The sequence below is a fragment of the Helianthus annuus genome, chromosome 9, assembly GCF_002127325.2.
Source record: "Helianthus annuus cultivar XRQ/B chromosome 9, HanXRQr2.0-SUNRISE, whole genome shotgun sequence".
In the NCBI taxonomy this organism is placed as follows: Eukaryota; Viridiplantae; Streptophyta; class Magnoliopsida; order Asterales; family Asteraceae; genus Helianthus; species Helianthus annuus.
This window is the reverse complement of record NC_035441.2, coordinates 188,757,420-188,775,141: the sequence shown is the minus strand read 5'-3', so window position 1 is coordinate 188,775,141 and position 17,722 is coordinate 188,757,420. Positions and strand designations below refer to the sequence as shown.

At 35.6% G+C, this 17,722-nt stretch overlaps 1 protein-coding gene and 1 long non-coding RNA gene across 2 annotated transcripts; both read right to left on the bottom strand.

Moving 5' to 3' along the window:
* Positions 1–2,027: 2,027 nt before the first annotated feature.
* Positions 2,028–4,573, bottom strand: LOC110875150. The gene is made up of 3 exons (XR_002556554.2): positions 4,446–4,573; positions 3,621–3,708; positions 2,028–2,216 (listed from the first exon to the last, which is right to left on the bottom strand). It is a non-coding gene; the product is annotated as an uncharacterized LOC110875150 (long non-coding RNA).
* Positions 4,574–16,793: 12,220 nt separating this feature from the next.
* On the bottom strand, positions 16,794–17,500 carry LOC110875149. Its single transcript, XM_022123356.2, has 2 exons — positions 17,368–17,500; positions 16,794–17,265 (listed from the first exon to the last, which is right to left on the bottom strand). The coding sequence occupies exons 1-2, from the start codon at positions 17,432–17,434 to the stop codon at positions 16,892–16,894; spliced, it is 441 nt and encodes a 146-aa protein (XP_021979048.1). The 5' UTR covers positions 17,435–17,500; the 3' UTR covers positions 16,794–16,891.
* Between the last annotated feature and the right edge of the window lie 222 nt (positions 17,501–17,722).

Here is a 17,722-nt window from a genome sequence, read left to right as displayed (position 1 = left end):
GTTCCCTCACCTTACGCTATTGACCCGTAGGTTCTTTCACCTAACCTCGTAGGCTATTTTCTTAAGCTTTCGTCTCTTTAAGACGAGGCCCTTATGATCCCTTTGCTTTAGTTCATGACCCATCGGTCATTTTGGCCCCTCCATTTTTCCTTAATTGACTCGTTTGAGTCATTTTAGGTGAATTTTCATCACCTATGAATGTCAAACTTCGTTCTTTATTTGACCCATCCAACTTTGAAATGGTTGAACGCAATTACCTAAATTTATATTTGCGAAGATTCTTATCATCTTTTAGTCATGACTCATATTCCGAGTCTTTTGACTTTCTATTTCGCGTTCCTGTTTCTCAGTCTACGCATGTGTTTAAATCCTTACCCACCAACTGGGTGTTTTACCGAAGTCGTTATTATTGCAACCCTTACGGTATGTATTATGACTTCGTTTCACTTTTATATTCCTATTTCGTTCTCAAATTTGGTGTTTTACAAAATCGGCCTGTTAAGAGTCTTATTTGTATTCTTCGGGTTCGAGTGTAAGTACACTACCTCCCAATGCATATCTACATCACTTTACATGTTTGCATTTTCCGGGTTCGAGTGTAAGTACACCCCCTCCCAATACATGTCTACATCATCTTACATGTTTGCATTTTCCGGGTTCGAGTGTAAGTACACCCCCTCCCAATGCATATCTAACTCATCCTACATGTTTACATTCTCCGGGTTCGAGTGTAAGTATCACTCCCTCCCAATATTTGTCTAAATCGTTTTACAAGCTTGATGTTTTCTGGGTTCGAGTGTAAATACACTACCTCCCAATACTTGATGTTTTCTGGGTTCGAGTGTAAGTACACTCCCTCCCAATACTTGATGTTTTCTGGGTTCGAGTGTAAGTACACTCCCTCCCAATACTTGATGTTTTCTGGGTTCGAGTGTAAGTACACTCCCTCCCAATACTTGATGTTTTCTGGGTTCGAGTGTAAGTACACTCCCTCCCAATACTTGATGTTTTCCGGGTTCGAGTGTAAGTACACTCTTTCCCAATACTTGTCTGAATCATTTTACATGCTTGTTTGTCCCTTCACTCGGGCTCATTATCCTAATGTAATACGCTCCCGTCACTTGGTTGTGCGTTTACATTGTTACCAAGTATTTTGCTTATCTGATTCATTTGGGCACTTTTTAATTAGTCCCATTCACCCTGCCCTTACTACATCGGATGTAAACGTGTCCGCCATAAGAAGTTCATGGTAACATATGCCGCTACTTACTTGGCCAGAGTAAGCGATTAACACATGACGCGCATGACCTTTTTACAGTTTTCACATCACGCCCTATGTAAGTAATACCTCTATCTGTTTTTCTTGGAAACAATATCCCGGATAGGTTTTCTATTCAGGTCTTTCCAAGTTTTTAATTTTACATATGCAACTTTTAAGTTCCTACTTATTGTTGCATATTACTATTTTTGCTATTATTTAAAATGTGCACCTGGTAATGTTTTCCCCGACGGGCGTTCTTTGCCATTAACCTTGTTCGCGGTCATTACGCGATTTAGTCCTCGGTGAGTATGCTCATCTTGTCATACTTCGGACCGTTCCATCATCATATCCACAATTCGTTTGACTCTCGTCGTCTTCAAACGCGAGTGTCCTTCAATTTAAAACATTCACAAAAGTTAGTAACGTCAACCGCAATAATCGCCCGTATTATAATACAAGGCTTTTTCTACTACACGCGTCAACGCGCGTATTTTCGTCAACTATTTCAATCATTTTAATTGGGGTAACGCGTATCACACGATAGCCCTATGTGTTGTTTACAACACTTTAGCATACTAATTATTCACGTACTTGTACTTACCGGATTTGCGATCAAGCCTCGAACCGAACACTATTCTTTGTCAAGAGCATAAGGTTTAAGTCCAAGCATGGTTCCTCCCCACCATACTCGAATCTCTTAAACCAAGGCTCTGATACCAACTTGTAACACCCTAGTTATTTTATATCTAAATACCACAATTATATGTGTAGTTAAGACCACACATATTATATAAATGCGGGTTTATTTAAAACTTTTACAAATTATAAATTATTCTACATAACGTGATCGAAGTTCGTTGTTTAAAATTCACAACGTGGCGAAGTGCGGAAGCATGTAACTGTATCGTGTTCGGTTCTTCGTTGAGCTTGATCGTCTTCCGGCTTCCACAAGTACCTACATTTCATAAAAACATGAAATGCTTTAGTCATACGGGATTTAAAACGTATCTAAACAAGTCCGGGAAACAAAACTGATCAAAATACATTTTGTACAGGGTCTACCGTAAATTACGGTGGACACCGTAATTTACGGTAGTCCTTGTTTTGATTTGTTTCCATCGTAATTCAGGAGTGTTTCACCGTAAACCATTTCAGGTCCACCGTAAATTACGGTAGCACCGTAATTTACGGTGGCACCTGCATCCCACCTTTCCATTTTGCCGTAATTTGACACGAAATTTTTCGTATCTTTCAAACCGCTTATCCGTTTGACCTACCGTTTCTTCCCACATGTTTGTAATTTAATTCTCCATTATATGGAGTTAAGATCTGACATCCGGATTAAATAAAATTGAGACTTTTAAGCCTTCGGCTTATTATCTTTTCAACAATTTTCGACCCGACTATGTGATTATCAAACAAACATGTTTGTTTGACCACCATTCATCATGAACACTTAAATTCTAATATTGTCAATCGTATTAAGTACTGAACACGGGTTTCTACACAATTAATTACCCGTTTTCGTTTAAAATCTTATTTTGACCCGTTAAGGGTATTTACGACCATTTTAGCACGGACGGTGCTCATTTCTCATGTACCTCATAGTTCCACCAATTTGTTATTAGCTAGTCTTCCACCACAACTATGAATGTGGTGGATTTAACAAAATGGACTATTTATTTCGAGTTTAATTCTACGGATGTGTTATTTTTGCGGCAACACACAATTTAAGCATTTAACTCTTGAAAGTTTATGTCTACAACTTTCATGCGCGTCTAAAGGTTACAAGATCGTAAGATAAGTTCCTAAACAACCTTTATAAGTTGTTTGCTCAATTTACCCTTCAAGGGCATTTTAGTCGACATTAGCCCCTCATTTACTACGAGGGGCTTTCATTACTTATTTGACCAAGTTTGTATGTTAACTATAATCGTATGCATACGTACCTGGCTAGGGTCAACATATAGACCCAATTTATACCTTGCTTTTATCATCACACTTAACGTGGGCGAAATTAACTGAATCGCTAATCGCTCCTGTTAACACAAGACTTGACAATCGCATTAGTCGATATTGTCAAATAGTGTTATCACCACCATTTGACCCGTTCGGCCTATATACCCAACGTTGCCTATTAAATCAAAACATGGTTTTTGACTTCTAATTCATACATCCATCCCGTCCCGGATTTCATTACCAAATCCCCTTTTTGCCATAAACATGGTTTTTAATCATCTTTATATGTTCCGACTCGTATCAATCACGTCGGAAATCCATATTTTCAACATTAGCATTATTGCATCTATAACGTATAGAATGAACAAGTAATCTACACAATTATGTAAGTTTCACTTACATTGCATCCGAGCTACGCCTTTCTTCCATGCTTGCCTTGTTTGACCCGCTTTCACTCCAAGCTTCCACCTAGCTTGTGACGCGTCAAACTATCATCATCGTTTTCAAGGTGGTTAGTTTAATCATACTCTAATACGATTATTCCACCTTATGCATTTCATATCAAAATTGCTATTTATCGTATTATAGGTCAGTTTGACCTTTTTAATAGTCAAATGCCCATTAATATACTAATTTGCATTTTCGAGTTGTCAACTAGTTTTAGCACTCATTAACTACTCGGTAGGCGTTATCTTTAGACCTCCGTTTTAGCCAAAGTTCTAATCGCGTTTAACACATTTAGAACTCTCTTTAATCACTTTTTGCATAATAGTCGAAACATCACAACTAGGTGTTTTAACTACAAAATTCTAGTTTCGAGCCTTCTTTGAGGCATTTCAACGAACACCTTAAGGGCAGAATTTTACATGTTTATTTATCATGTCTCTAGCCTATCTCTTACCCCAAATTTCACATAAATCAACCATCTTACAAAGTGGTTAACTTCTATAATTTCTGAATTCACTTCAAAATCGTCAATTTACACTAGATCAACAATCTATTTCCTAGTGTTCATCATGTTAACATAAAACCCACTTATCACAATATAGGGTAATTACCAATTCCCTAGTTTTGACAACAATTCATCAATTTTTCTACTAGGGTTTGTTTCTACACCAAGATATAATCACAATAACACTCATAGATTCAAGATTCATTCCAGAATTTCGATTATGATTGTTCATCATAATCTCAAGGTATCACCAAATCATATATTTCAACATACCTTGTAATCCCCATGATTAGGTGATCACGAATTTGTGTTCATGCAGTGATTTGGCTCTTGATTTGGGCTTCAATTTGATCAAGTTGTGGAAGTTAGGGTTTGAGCTCCCTGAGCTTTCTCCTGGTTGACCTCACACACGCACACACTAGGTGTGGTGTGTTTTTATTTTTGTTTTTAGTAAATAAACCTTATTTCCAATTATCCAACTTTGGTCCTTCATGTTTCGTTAGTTATTAAGTTGATTATAACCTACTTATTTACAATCCATATTCCCTTTTATTAACCGGGTCAAGCATTCCTAGTTAGCTTAGCGGGTTCGGGAATATTTATGACTTAGTTTAATTTAGGTCCCGTTAACTCGGGCCTTCTAAGCTTTTATTTCCTAAAAGCTTTTATTGACTTTTTGTTTAATATTAGGATTAATTATTTAAATCCTAATATTTACCGGTTAAATTTTACCACTAACGGTATTTTACCCACTCTTTTGTATTAACGAGGTTTAATTACTAAACCCGTTTTCGGGGTGTTACACGTTGGGCGTTAAAGAAATATATTTTGTTTTAGACAAAATATATTTAACAAATAATTTTCTTGTTTGTTGGTTTCTTCCAATCTTGACACTTTCGTCCCGTCATCTATCAAGGTGTGATATACAATGATCTCAAAAGTTCCAAAAATTCCCCGTATACCATTGCATACCACTTGAACTTCACATGCTAATTCACCCAAAAAATCAAAGTGGCCGACAATTAATGTCTCTTGATATTATATTTTTGGGGCTTCCAGCTCCTTTCATCAAAAGGTCTTCAAGACTTACAAGCTCTGAGTCTCAACTTACATAATCGGAATCTTCAACATTTGCACGTTTGGTTATGTTGTTGATAACATTCAACTATCCTTTTTCAAACCCAACACGGATTGCGCTCAACAACTTGGGCATTTTATCTTATCTTCCGGGAGTTGACTTGAGGCTACCTTTTCTAATGATGTTTTGCATATCTTAGAGCATAGATACTTACGAGATTTGTTACATCGCAGTGGTCTTACTGAGTAACGGTCCCTATCTATTCATGTATTGTCTAGAAAACAACTTTCTCATTGCTCTAGTATTCCTCTAGATGATCATCTTTTGTATATGAGTAATTTGGAAACTTTATATTATCTTGTCTTAACTCAATATGAGATAACTTTTGCGAATTGTAAGGTTTCTCAGTTCTGTAGAAACCTACTAACCGTCATTAGGTCGCACTCAAACATAACTTTATGATACCTTAAAGGTACCATCTCTCATGCATGGTTTGGTTATTTGATGGTCTGCTAGCTTTGACTTACATGCTTATTTTAATGCTAATTGGGTTGGCTACCCTTATCTTGGACCTCACATTATCTGTTAGAGTTCTAAGAAACAAGATCTTTTGTTTGTTCTAGTATAGAGGTTGTGTATCATGCACTAGCTTGCATTGTTGCCGCAAAGATCCACCTGTTAACTCTGTGTCACATGATCAGCTATATATTTCTCTTCATGTCCACCAACACTTTGGTGTGACAACATTGGTGTCACTTATTTAGCAGTCACCAATGGACTTGTATCTTAGCCGTATCAAAGTGTATTGGTAATGCGTTCCTTCCCATGTGGTTAAGGGTTCATGTCTCACCGATGGACTTGTATCTTAAATGTTTGCTTCGTATATACACATATAGGAAGCCTAGTATGGTATCCATTCTATTGAGATCACCACTATTACACAAGCCTCTATATCTTTATAATCGAACAAATAAACATTATCAAATGAGCATTAAGTACGTAACATATCATTTTGTGTTCTTGTAAGGCCATTAAAACAATAAGCTTACTCGTTTTCATTTTTGTTTGTATTACTAACAACTTTAAAACAAACGGGAAAAATACAAATGAAAAAAAGCCAATAAGTTTACTCGTTTTCATTTTTGTTTGTTATACTAACAACTTTAAAACAAACGGGAAAACATATAAATGATTAAAAAAACAAATAAACATATAATATTAGTTTGTAGGTTCAACCATAATATTATACTAACGACTTCAAAACAAACGGGAAAACATATAAATGAACAAATAAACATATAATATTAATTTGTAGGTTCAACCATAAAATACATCCATAATGTCAATGTTATTATCCAAATATCACAACACAACAAGTTTCTACAAAGAATATCCAAATATATAATTCAAGAATAAAGTTTGTAAAGTTATATACATATATTCTTACTTGATAAATCTAACAAAAATGAACATTGATGAAGGAATATAAATGGAACCTAACAAACAGATAATGGGACATTCTAGCACCTAGATTAATGAATGTACTTTTGTTTGTATAGACATGAGTTTCCTGTTCCAAGTTGATAGAAATTTTTTTGTATATGTTGCTTGTTGTATCACATCAAAGAAAAGCATAGTGCGAAGAGTTGTCGGTGATGAGCATTATGTTGACATTATTGGGACATAAAATACGTTCTTTAATATACTTTGTCTGTGTTTTCATGTGACGATTCCATCATGGTTAAATAGTCAAGCACTATAAACAAAACCACATAGTATCAAAATTAACTCTTGCGTTCATGAATTTTCATCGTGTTAAAACAAGCCTACACTAATTACATTAGTCGTAAATTGAAACTTTTTTTTGAAGACTATTGATAGAAAAAACAAATAAGTAAATAAAAATGCACAAGGTTGTAATATATCGTTCGAAATATCGTTCTTCCCCACCTTAGTACCTCACTTAACATTATGTCTGCCGTATATGCTTTTATTAACACTGTTTAAGAAATTTTAGTACCTTTTATAGCTATTTTATAGAACAATTATGTCTTGAGTCATTACATACAAAATCCTTGATCGTCTAATTGCTTTTGTTAGCGTAGTTGACTTAACCTATAAAAGTCCACGTCAACGCAAGGTAATACTCCCTCCACTTTGCCTCCTATATTTGATGATAGAAAAGGGGGAGAATAATCGATCATCTTCTCATGGAGAGGAACCTATTAGGTGGTCACCTCTTGAGGAGATGTAAACTCTACATCCACTAAATCACACTTTGCCATGTCAATTCCCCTCTCTAAGTTTACTTTTGCACTAAAACGTAAGGGCTGGTCACCTCTTTTGAGAAAGGGTAAACTATTTTTTGTAAATAAAAAAAATTGTGATTGGTAGAAAAGAGTGGGCCCCATCATTATTCAACTCTCTTTCTCCTTCCCCTCTTCTTCCCCTATACGGTAAACGCTCACCGCTTCTTTACTCAATCACCGGGGTGGTAAGGGTCGGCAGCGGTGTTCCTGCGCGGTAAACCCGTTCACCAATGCCTTCCCCACACCCACCCCGTTCACCCTAAATTAGGAACAACTCATACTTATTAAAAGCAAAAGAACTAAAAGTAATAGATGATTTTCACTTTTTGTTTCTACTTCTCTGGCATTTGTGTTTTTATAATTTATATATCTATGTTTGAACATGAAATCTTTCCTCGAAGGATAAGTCTCTACTAAGGCTATAGGGTGTGGTCATGACTTTAATGGTCTCCATGACTCTCCACATAAGCGTCATGTCACTCACTTTTAATCAATCATTCAAAACCACTACCCTAGGGGTGTGGTCATGACCCAAACCACTATTCTTTTATTTTAATTTATTTTTGTAAAAAAGGAAAAGCCAATATTAAAAAAGGAAATGAGACTCATGGTTGCCATGGTTTAATCCATACCAACCATGGTGGATGAGGCAAGGGGATGGTGTAACAATTTATTAATGATTCTACATGACAATTTATGACCCACCAATGCACCCCACACCCTTTAGCCTAAGTGATAAAACTAAAAACGATCTACAAAAGTTAATGAAGGTAATTTTTCAACAAAAAAAAGTGAACATAAAAAACAAAAACAACAATCCTATAAGCATGCAAAAAAGGAAACGTACAACTCATTATCGGTTTGACTTGATTCAACTTAAGTTCAATTTTCTTTTCAACACATTCAACAAAAAGGGGTGACAACTAGAGAGAGAAAATTATGTGATAATAAATCAGTGATTTGAAATAACTGATTAATTCCGTGTTTTTTTCAAGTTGTAAAATATGTTCATTATATATATATAGGTAGGTATATTGAAGATATAAAAAAAAAAAAAAAAATTCAAACGAAAGATATACATAATATTGAAAACTCGATATAGATTAAGAAAAACGAAATGGCAAATAGGCAAGCATCGGGTGGCCCACATGTGTTAGGCAAAGTGCACACATGTAGGCACATGAACTTTGACTCTTACATGCTAATTTCTTGTCACAATTAACTCAGTCTTTCAAATGCACCAAAAATTGAATAATTCAGTATCCCCAATACTATACTTACTCCTCAGTTGAATCATTCAGTGTCCCTAATGCTAATTAATTAGTTGAATAATTCAGTAGCCCGATGATGCTAATTAGTTAGTTAATTTCTATCATTATAATTGACAGCTAATTTGGAATTCATAGCCACCACATACACTTTCATCACTTTCAAATATATATAGGCTAAATTGCACTTTTCGTCCTTTATGTTTCAGGGTTTCTGCAGGCGCTGTCCTTTAAGTTTAAAAATTACACTCTATGTCATTTATGTTTGCAACCTATAACGGGCGGTGTCCTTTCTCCTAAACCTAGTTATCTTTCAATGTTAAAACCCCTTGTCTCTCTCAACTTCAAACATGAGGGACCTTTTATGTAAAAAAGTGAAACATTCAAAAACAAAACAAAAGCATCAGCCACAATCTTCTACGTTTATCCGGCCGACAATTTCGCAGGATTCCGGCAGCTCCGGAACCCCATTTCTACGCTTTTTCAGTACGTTTCTTTCGCGATAAACATCATCTCCATCTTATAACAATTGAGGTAGACGGATGATCTTTCCGCTCATGAAAACCAACCTTTCTTTTAACCCTAAAATCCCTATGAAACTGCTGAAATATACACTCTTCTTCTCTCTTAAAAAAACTTTTAACTACACCAGCCTAAACAAAATCAGTTCACTCTTCTTCTCCATTTCAACAGATCGGAACCCTTAAAAGTTACAACATCATCCAATCAGCTAAATTATAATACATCCGATCAAAATTACAACATCATCCAACAAACTTTCAAATTTTAATTGATTTTTGACAAACTTTGACTCAGCTTTAAACCAATTCGTTGAAGAAAAGTTTACACCTGCAACTACAACTGAAATTTCTTCTTCTACAAACAGCAATATATCAAATTCAGATCTGTAACAATGATACGTGTTTGTTGATGAATTCGAATTCAGATCTGGATTCAACAATCAATTGTCGCAATAACAATCAGAACAATTTCAGCAAATTCGATTCAGATCTGATATAAAACTTTCTTCATTTCTGTTACAGTTTTACGTTTTCAATAAGATTTCTATGACTTTGTGATCAAAATATCGTGTTTTGATTCAATTTCAGTCGTTAAAACAATCCGAAATTCATCCGAAACAGATCGAAATCAATCAGAATATTAAAAACATGATCCTAACAGATAAAAATCACATTTAAAATCATCCGAAAATCATTCAATTTCACCGAAACATTCCGAAATTTTCAAACAACACACCGACGAGTTGAGAGGCACAGAAAATCCGGCGTGTTCAGAATTGTTATGGTTGTACATAGTTGTGTTAATTATGGAGATAATGTTTTGTCACAAGAAAAACAGGTTGAAACGACTCAAAGACGAAGTTCCGGGTTCGCCGGAATTGGTAGTGCTTACCGGATTACCATCGAAGTAACGAGATACATGCTGAAACTTCGTTGTTAAGTTGTTATAAGAGGGAGATGATGTTTATCGCGAGAGAAACGGACCGAAAAAGCGTATATATTGATTTCCAGAGTTGCCGGAATCCGGCGAAATTACCGGCCGGATAAAGTTTTTGAAAGTTTCACTTTTTTACATAAAAGGTCCCTCATGTTTGAAGTTGAGAGAGACAAGGGGTTTTAACATTAAAAGATAACTTGGTTTATGAGAAAGGACACCGCCCGTTATAGGTTGCAAACATAAAGGACATAAAGTGTAATTTTTAAACTTAAAGGACAGCGCCTGCAGAAACCCTGAAACATAAAGGACGAAAAGTGCAATTTAGCCAATATATATATAGGCTTTAACTTTAACAATTACACTCGCAATCCTTTATTTGGAAAACACATTACACCATAAGTCCTTTAGTACTAACCCGGTTTGTTTTAAACGTTAAGCTTGATCATGTGCACAACATGTGAGGGCATTAAAGTCTTTTTACACTGTCTTCTTCCCCATTATAAACACACACTCACCACGTTCAAATACTCATTATCTTCTTCTTCATTATCAAAAATTCAAACCACCATAACCACCCACTGCAAATGAACCGAGGAGGTTTTGGGAGGTCAAACCGTTCTTAAAAGTGATCATTGTCCAGGCTGTCAACAACTAAATTTACCCGAGAGAGTAGAAGGTGCACCTAATTTTAGAGAAATTCCTGGTTTTCCTGTTTATGGTGTTGCAAATCCAACTGTTGAAGGAAATAAATATGTTATTCTAAGAATTGGTAGTTGCAAAAAGGGTAGACCTGTGTTTTGGCATAACATGAGAGAAAGCCCGTTATCAAACATTCCAATCAAAGTTCGCCGGAGTCTTAGAACTCCGGCTAAGTTCTTCCTGCTCCGTTTTAACGCCTTACAGGGTAATTTCTATTGTGCTTTTACTCGTTTACACTCCATGATCAAAAGCCCTATGGTGATTCTTACAAGCATTGATCGAATCATGTTCAATTCCATGGATCTAGGGGTTAGGGTTACTTAGAGATGTGTGTTTATGGAGGCTGGATCCAGTGGTGGTAGGGCTCGATTTGGTGGTGGTGATTGCTGGATACGGTGGCGACGACGAGATTTAGCGGTGGTGGAGGTTGTTGGGTGGGTAGGGATAGCTGAGAGAAAGAGATATTGGTTTTGTTGTGTGTGTATATATATATAATTTTTTAAGGGTAAATTACACTTTTCGTCCTTTATGTTTGTACAGGATTGCAACGGATAGCCTTTAACTTCAATAATTTCAGTCAGAATCCTTTATTTGCAAAACCCGTTACACTTTACGTCCTTTAGTACTAACCAAATTAAATTTTTCAGTTAAGTTTATTCACCTAAGGGTATTTTGGTCAATTCATGTTTTTATTTAAATGTTTAATAAATAAAACAAAAAAAAATTGCATATACACTTCATCTTCCCCAATTTCCTAACCCTAAAATCCTAACTACAACATCTTACCACCACCACCTCATCCTGCCGCCACCACCATCACATCCTGCCGCCACCACTACAGCCACACCCACCGCCCCTTCACAATATAGTGTTGCCTTCACAATATCTGGAGTAAGGTCTCGCTTACTTTGTGCAACAGTTACGAGTTTCAGATAATATAGTGTTGCCTTCACGATATTTGGAGTAATTGTAGAACTCTGCTCGGCCAAGATAACCACTTCGATTTTGATCTGCATATGTTTATATTTGTGCACAAAGAAATACATACAATGAAAGAATGTAAAGAAACAAATAATATTCCGGTAGCTCATAATATGTAACCTTTTACTCTCCAAATCAAACGGAGTGGTGGCGGCATGATGAGGTGGTGGTGGCAAGATGTGGTGGTTAGGATTTTAGGGTTAGGAAATTGGGGAAGATGAAGTGTATATGCAATTTTTTTGGTTTTATTTGTTAAACATTTAAATAAAAACACGAATTGACCAAAATACCCTTAAGTGAGTAAACTTAACTGAAAATTTTAATCTGGTTAGTACTAAAGGATGTAGATTGTAACGAGTTTTGCAATAAAGGATTGTGACTGTAATTATTGAAGTTATAGGCTATCCGTTACAATCTGGTACAAACATAAAGGACGAAAAGTGTAATTTACCCTTTTTTAATTTATAAACAAATAAGTAAAATTACCCATCTACTCTTATGTGCAAGTCACATGACTAAACTTATCTGTAAATTTTAACCGGTTTAGTGCTAAAGGACCTAGATTGTAATGTGTTTTCCAAATAAAGGATTGTGATTGTAATTTTTAAAGTTAAAGGATATCCATTGCAATCCAATACAAACATAAAGGACGAAAAGTGTAGTTTACCCTATTTTTTTAGATAATTAATCTCTCCTTTAAAATCACTCTTAACAATTATTTGTGTTTACACATGTGAATATACAACAAATTTACACATGTGTAAATAGCAAACTTACACATGTGTAAAGTTAATTTTTAATATTGTATTCGAATAACAATGATAGGTGTAAAAATAAATTTTGAAGGGGAAGGTTAACGTACAATATTCCTTAACGTACAATATGAAATTACGCATGCTATTATTTTGAGGTCATATCTAGTATTCAGAGTTTGTATTGATTTGGTACCGCTCTCGAAACTCAAAACTCTAATCACCCGTGTTGAAAAATCATAATCACGGTTTTTCAACATACGTGATTAGGGTTTTGAGTTTATGATGTGCAAATTTTCACATCATACGTTAAAAAATATTGTATTTTACACTTTCACAATATATATTCAATTATCAATATAGCTGAGATAACCGGTATGATATGTTAGTACTTACTTTTATAATTGCTCGAACTCTAAAACCTAATCATTTCATGACTGATAACATTTGCTTGGTCTAGTTAAGATTTATAATCTAGGTCTATCATGTGTTAGGTACAATTTCTCATGTAATTTCTACACCAGATTTAAAAATATAAAAACTCAAAATTAATTAAAAAAACTATAACACCTCGAAAATTCTTAACGAATAATATGACAACACATGTCCAATTAACTCTGAAATAGTCCCGGTAAATAGGACGAGAGGGACCAAATATGTAAAAATGTGGAAGTTTGGATGTTGAGGGGTCAATTATGAGAAAAAAAAACCAAAATAATGGTTTCTGATGGTCCCTTACGGACCGCAAGGCATAATGTCTTACAGTCTGTAAGGCATTTAAAACAATGGGTGCCAGAAGCCCTTATGGACCGCAAGGTCGTACCTCTTGCGGTTCGCAAGAGCATCGCTGGCAGAATCATTGCTGGCAGCAACAACCTGCCATTTCTGCCACCTGTCTCACAATTTTGCCACTTTGATCCACTATTAGACATCTGCTAGGACACTCCTCAGTGTCTCAAAGCATCAGGGACATGTGGCATGATCTTGTAGCTCTTGTACAAGTATAAATAGAGGTGTTCATGAGCCATTCAAGACTTGCACCTCTCAAATTCTCATTCTCTAATCTTTTTGGATAGTTTCTTCTCTATAGAGGCTTCCCTCCTATAGTTATAACACTCCTTTGAACACTTGAAAGTGTTCTAACACGGTCTTGTTTCATTTATAGGCTAGTTATTAGCCGAAAGTCAAACAAATTGACTTTTGCTTTGACTTTCGGTTATGAGCATTTCGGTCAAACCAAAGTTCGAATTGAACATGGATATGTGATCGTAATAATGTTCTGTTAATCCCATATCAGGGCACCTTCTGAAGATGACGTTAAGTTGGTCAAATGATGGATCAAAGTTTTGTTAAATAAAAGTAAAAAACGCAGATTTTTGTAAATTACGTTAAATGAACTTCTAAGTATCGAAACCTTAACTTTTGACATTTTATCAGTTTATATAACATATTAGGACATGTTAGATCATGTCCAACCCGTTATTTCCTGCTTAGAGCTCGGTTCGCAACCGGAAGTTAAACAATTTGACTTTTGCTTTGACTTTCGATTCGGACCCGTTTAGGATAGTTTAAATACAGATTTGAAGTTGTAATATGATCATATTATTGTAGGGAATAACCCCTAAGGATTATACCTTCTGATCATATCGTTTGTCAGGTTTTATGCAAGTCCTTATATTATGCCTAATAATGCCCAAAATACCCTTTTGATGCAAAGAATGGTTTAAAATATAATGAACTTATAATCTGAGTTTGAAACTAACATGGTAACATAATGAAAGATGTTTTGCATATTGGACTTGTCATAGATCCATTTGACCACCCGGTGCCGCATATACGTGTACGGTTGAATTATATAACATAGTTTATATAAGTTAGCCGAATCGGGTCAAAACCAGTCCAAATCAGTTCTAATTAGAGTGTTTGGTTGTTTGACCCATACTATACGAGTCATAGTATTGGGATCAATGACGAATGATGTCCAAAATCCAAATAACCCGTTTTAATCCATTATGCTTGATAACTTAAACATTAGGGGTTAATGCGACCGTGTCGTGAATGAATATCCACGGCTCACTTAATTACAAGTGGCCATGCCCTAAGCGCGGGGTGTAGGCATACACCTATAGACGCTAATGCTATTATATTTTTTTATTGAAAAGTGGTGTGTCGGTTAATCATGTATCGGAGTCTAGTTTCGGGCCCCATATGTATTGACAAGCATGTAATACTGGTAACAAGAGATATCACTTTGTCCCAAGTTATTATTGAAATGATATACTAAATGGTATAAAAATGATTTTGAAAAGGTTTTCAAAATGTGTCGGTTAATTGTATTTACCGGCGAAAGCTGACGTATTTTCAAAAGACTAAGCGCATGTTTGCAAGTACGAAATAGGCTGGAGCTGCTCGGTATATGCATATTGGAATTTGCAACTCCACGCAAGGCCTAATAGTCTTAATATTCATTTTTGTTATTTTCGATCCGCCTGTGGATCTTTAGTATACTTTCCGCCTGTATATTTATTTTGAACATTTCAGACACTTGTACTTTGTAATATTATTTTATAATTCCAAAAACTTCCGTTGTGCTATATGTGAATATCTGTTATCAATCGTCACACATAAACCCCAAGTCGGGCCCACTAGAAAATCAGGGTGTGACAGAAACACTAGCAAGATGCTAGAGCTATAAACACGAAAGAAACAAAGAAAACAAACCACAAACAGCTACACTTAATTAGAGTCAAACTTTCTACATTGCTCTTTGCTTATCGACACCTTATTTGACGGGGACTTGATCATAGTAAGCCCATGGTCTTAACTTCATGCACAATCCCTTTCGCGATGTGCTTTTTTCGGTTGAAGACAAGATTGTTCCTGGCCTTCCAGAATGACCAGCAAACCATCAGCAGAATAGATTGCACCACCTTATTGTATAGTTTACTCCCTTTGATGTTCTTATGATAATAATTAATGTATTTAGAAGAAAACACAAAGAATGAGGGAAGATGACACCAAGACACAATAACCCGCCACATCTCAAAGGATAAGATGCAAGAGGTGAATGGATGATCCAGTGTTCCGCTTACCTCTTCACAAAACGGGCACATGGCTAAAGAGATAGCATATGTCTATGCTGAAGAGCTTCTCGGGTTGGAATCCATTAGAAACACCCTCCAACCAAATATTTTAACCTTCTTCGGAGCCAATTATTCTATCAGGATATCTTTTAATCACCGGGAGTGGTAGAATCTGCACAATATTTCAAATTATTCTATAAAGAAGTATAAAAGAACCTAGAGATAAAATATTAAGTGAAATATATAAATTGGAATGATGTATTTATTAAACGAATACAAAACTAACTTTTTATTATAAAACTAAGGGGCTGTTTGATAGCCTCTTAATGACCATTCAGATGCTACCTCTTAATGGTTTAAAACATCTGAATGAATAAGAGGTAACCTCAAGTTTGAATGGTTAAGAGGTAACCTCTGAATGGTAAATCATCACATGTCACATTCTTCTACCTTCTCATTGATAAAATTCTTAATGGTTCCATTAAGAGGTAGCCTCTTAATAACTATTCAGAGGCTACCAAACAGCCCCTAAGCATACGTAAAGTTGTTAATAACAAAACTAGATATTTAAAGAAATAATATATCTAATAACACCATAAAAGATTAAAAAAGTAAGCATATGTAGAGTAGTTAATAACAAAACTAGAAATTTAAAGAATAATATATCTAGTAACACCATAAAAAAATCAATTACAAATCTAAAAGCTAAAAGTGTGTACTTATAAAGGATAGAGTAAACTCCTTTTTGAGTTCCTGTGGTTTGTGTGTTTTAACTATTTGAATTCAAAAACCAAACTTGTCTTGATTTGAGTCCCTGTGGTTTGTAATTTTAATCATTTGAATCCAAAACTCAAACCACATCCAAATTAGAAGTTAATCCCTCACCATGTCCCAAGCACGTGAGGGGCAATTTTGTCCATTTACCCTTTATTTTAATCCCAGCCCATTTTTTTTATATCGAGCATGTATAAATGCAGACCATGTGCAGACATATCTTAACAAAACACCATGTTCAACATTATATATCTTAACAATACACCATGTTTAAAGTAGCATAACAAAAGACCATCTTCAATATTACATAACCAAATTCAAAAGACAACTAAACTGGTAATGATCTTAACCAGCTTGTGGACCACCATTTTTTGCAGCCTGATCCTTCGCACCCTAACCCTTGGCAGCCTGCCCCTGACCCTTTGCACCCCGACCCTGAACTTGTCCCTTTGCAGCCTTGTCCTTTGCACCCTGTCCCTTACCCTTTGCACCTTGAACCTTACCCTTTGCAGATTGACCTGTGCAACTCCTTGAATTATGCCCTGGTTCCTTGCACTTATCACAAGTGGTTGGGCATTCAGATGGTGTCCAATTGGTGTGTGATGTTTTGGAGGGGTGATGGTAGTTGGGCATTCAGATGGTGTCCAAACCTCCATGGAAGACTTGATAGAAAACAATGTAGGTGCATCTCCTAAAAAACGAAAAAAAAAGGTTAAATTTAGGTCACATTTTGCATCACAAGAATATTAGCATAAATCCATAAAATAACCTAAATTATGAGAATTAATTATACCATATACTGCATCGGGATCAAAGGGATCATCTGAACTACGAACACACCAATGTGTGAGATCTCTCATTACTGACCTTTAGAAGTCTAGGGTTCTTATTTTTGGGGGAAGATGACATACGAGGTTGGTAAAGAAAGCATTATATGGGCTGAGATTAAAATAAAGGGTAGATGGACAAAATTGCCCCTCACGTGCCTGGCACATGGTGAGGGGTTAACTTCTAATTTGGATATGATTTGTGTTTTGGATTCAAATGGTTAAAATTACAAACCACATGAACTCAAATCAAGACAAGTTTGGTTTTTGAATTCAAATAGTTAAAACACACAAACCACATAGACTCAAAAAGGACTTTAC

Excerpts from the sequence above, each read along its gene's own strand:
- LOC110875149 (XM_022123356.2), bottom strand. The coding sequence starts at position 17,434 with ATGAGAGATCTCACACATTGGTGTGTTCGTAGTTCAGATGATCCCTTT. Across the intron at positions 17,266-17,367 it reads TGATCCCGATGCAGTATATG|GAGATGCACCTACATTGTTT; the intron begins GTATAATTAATT and ends TTCGTTTTTTAG.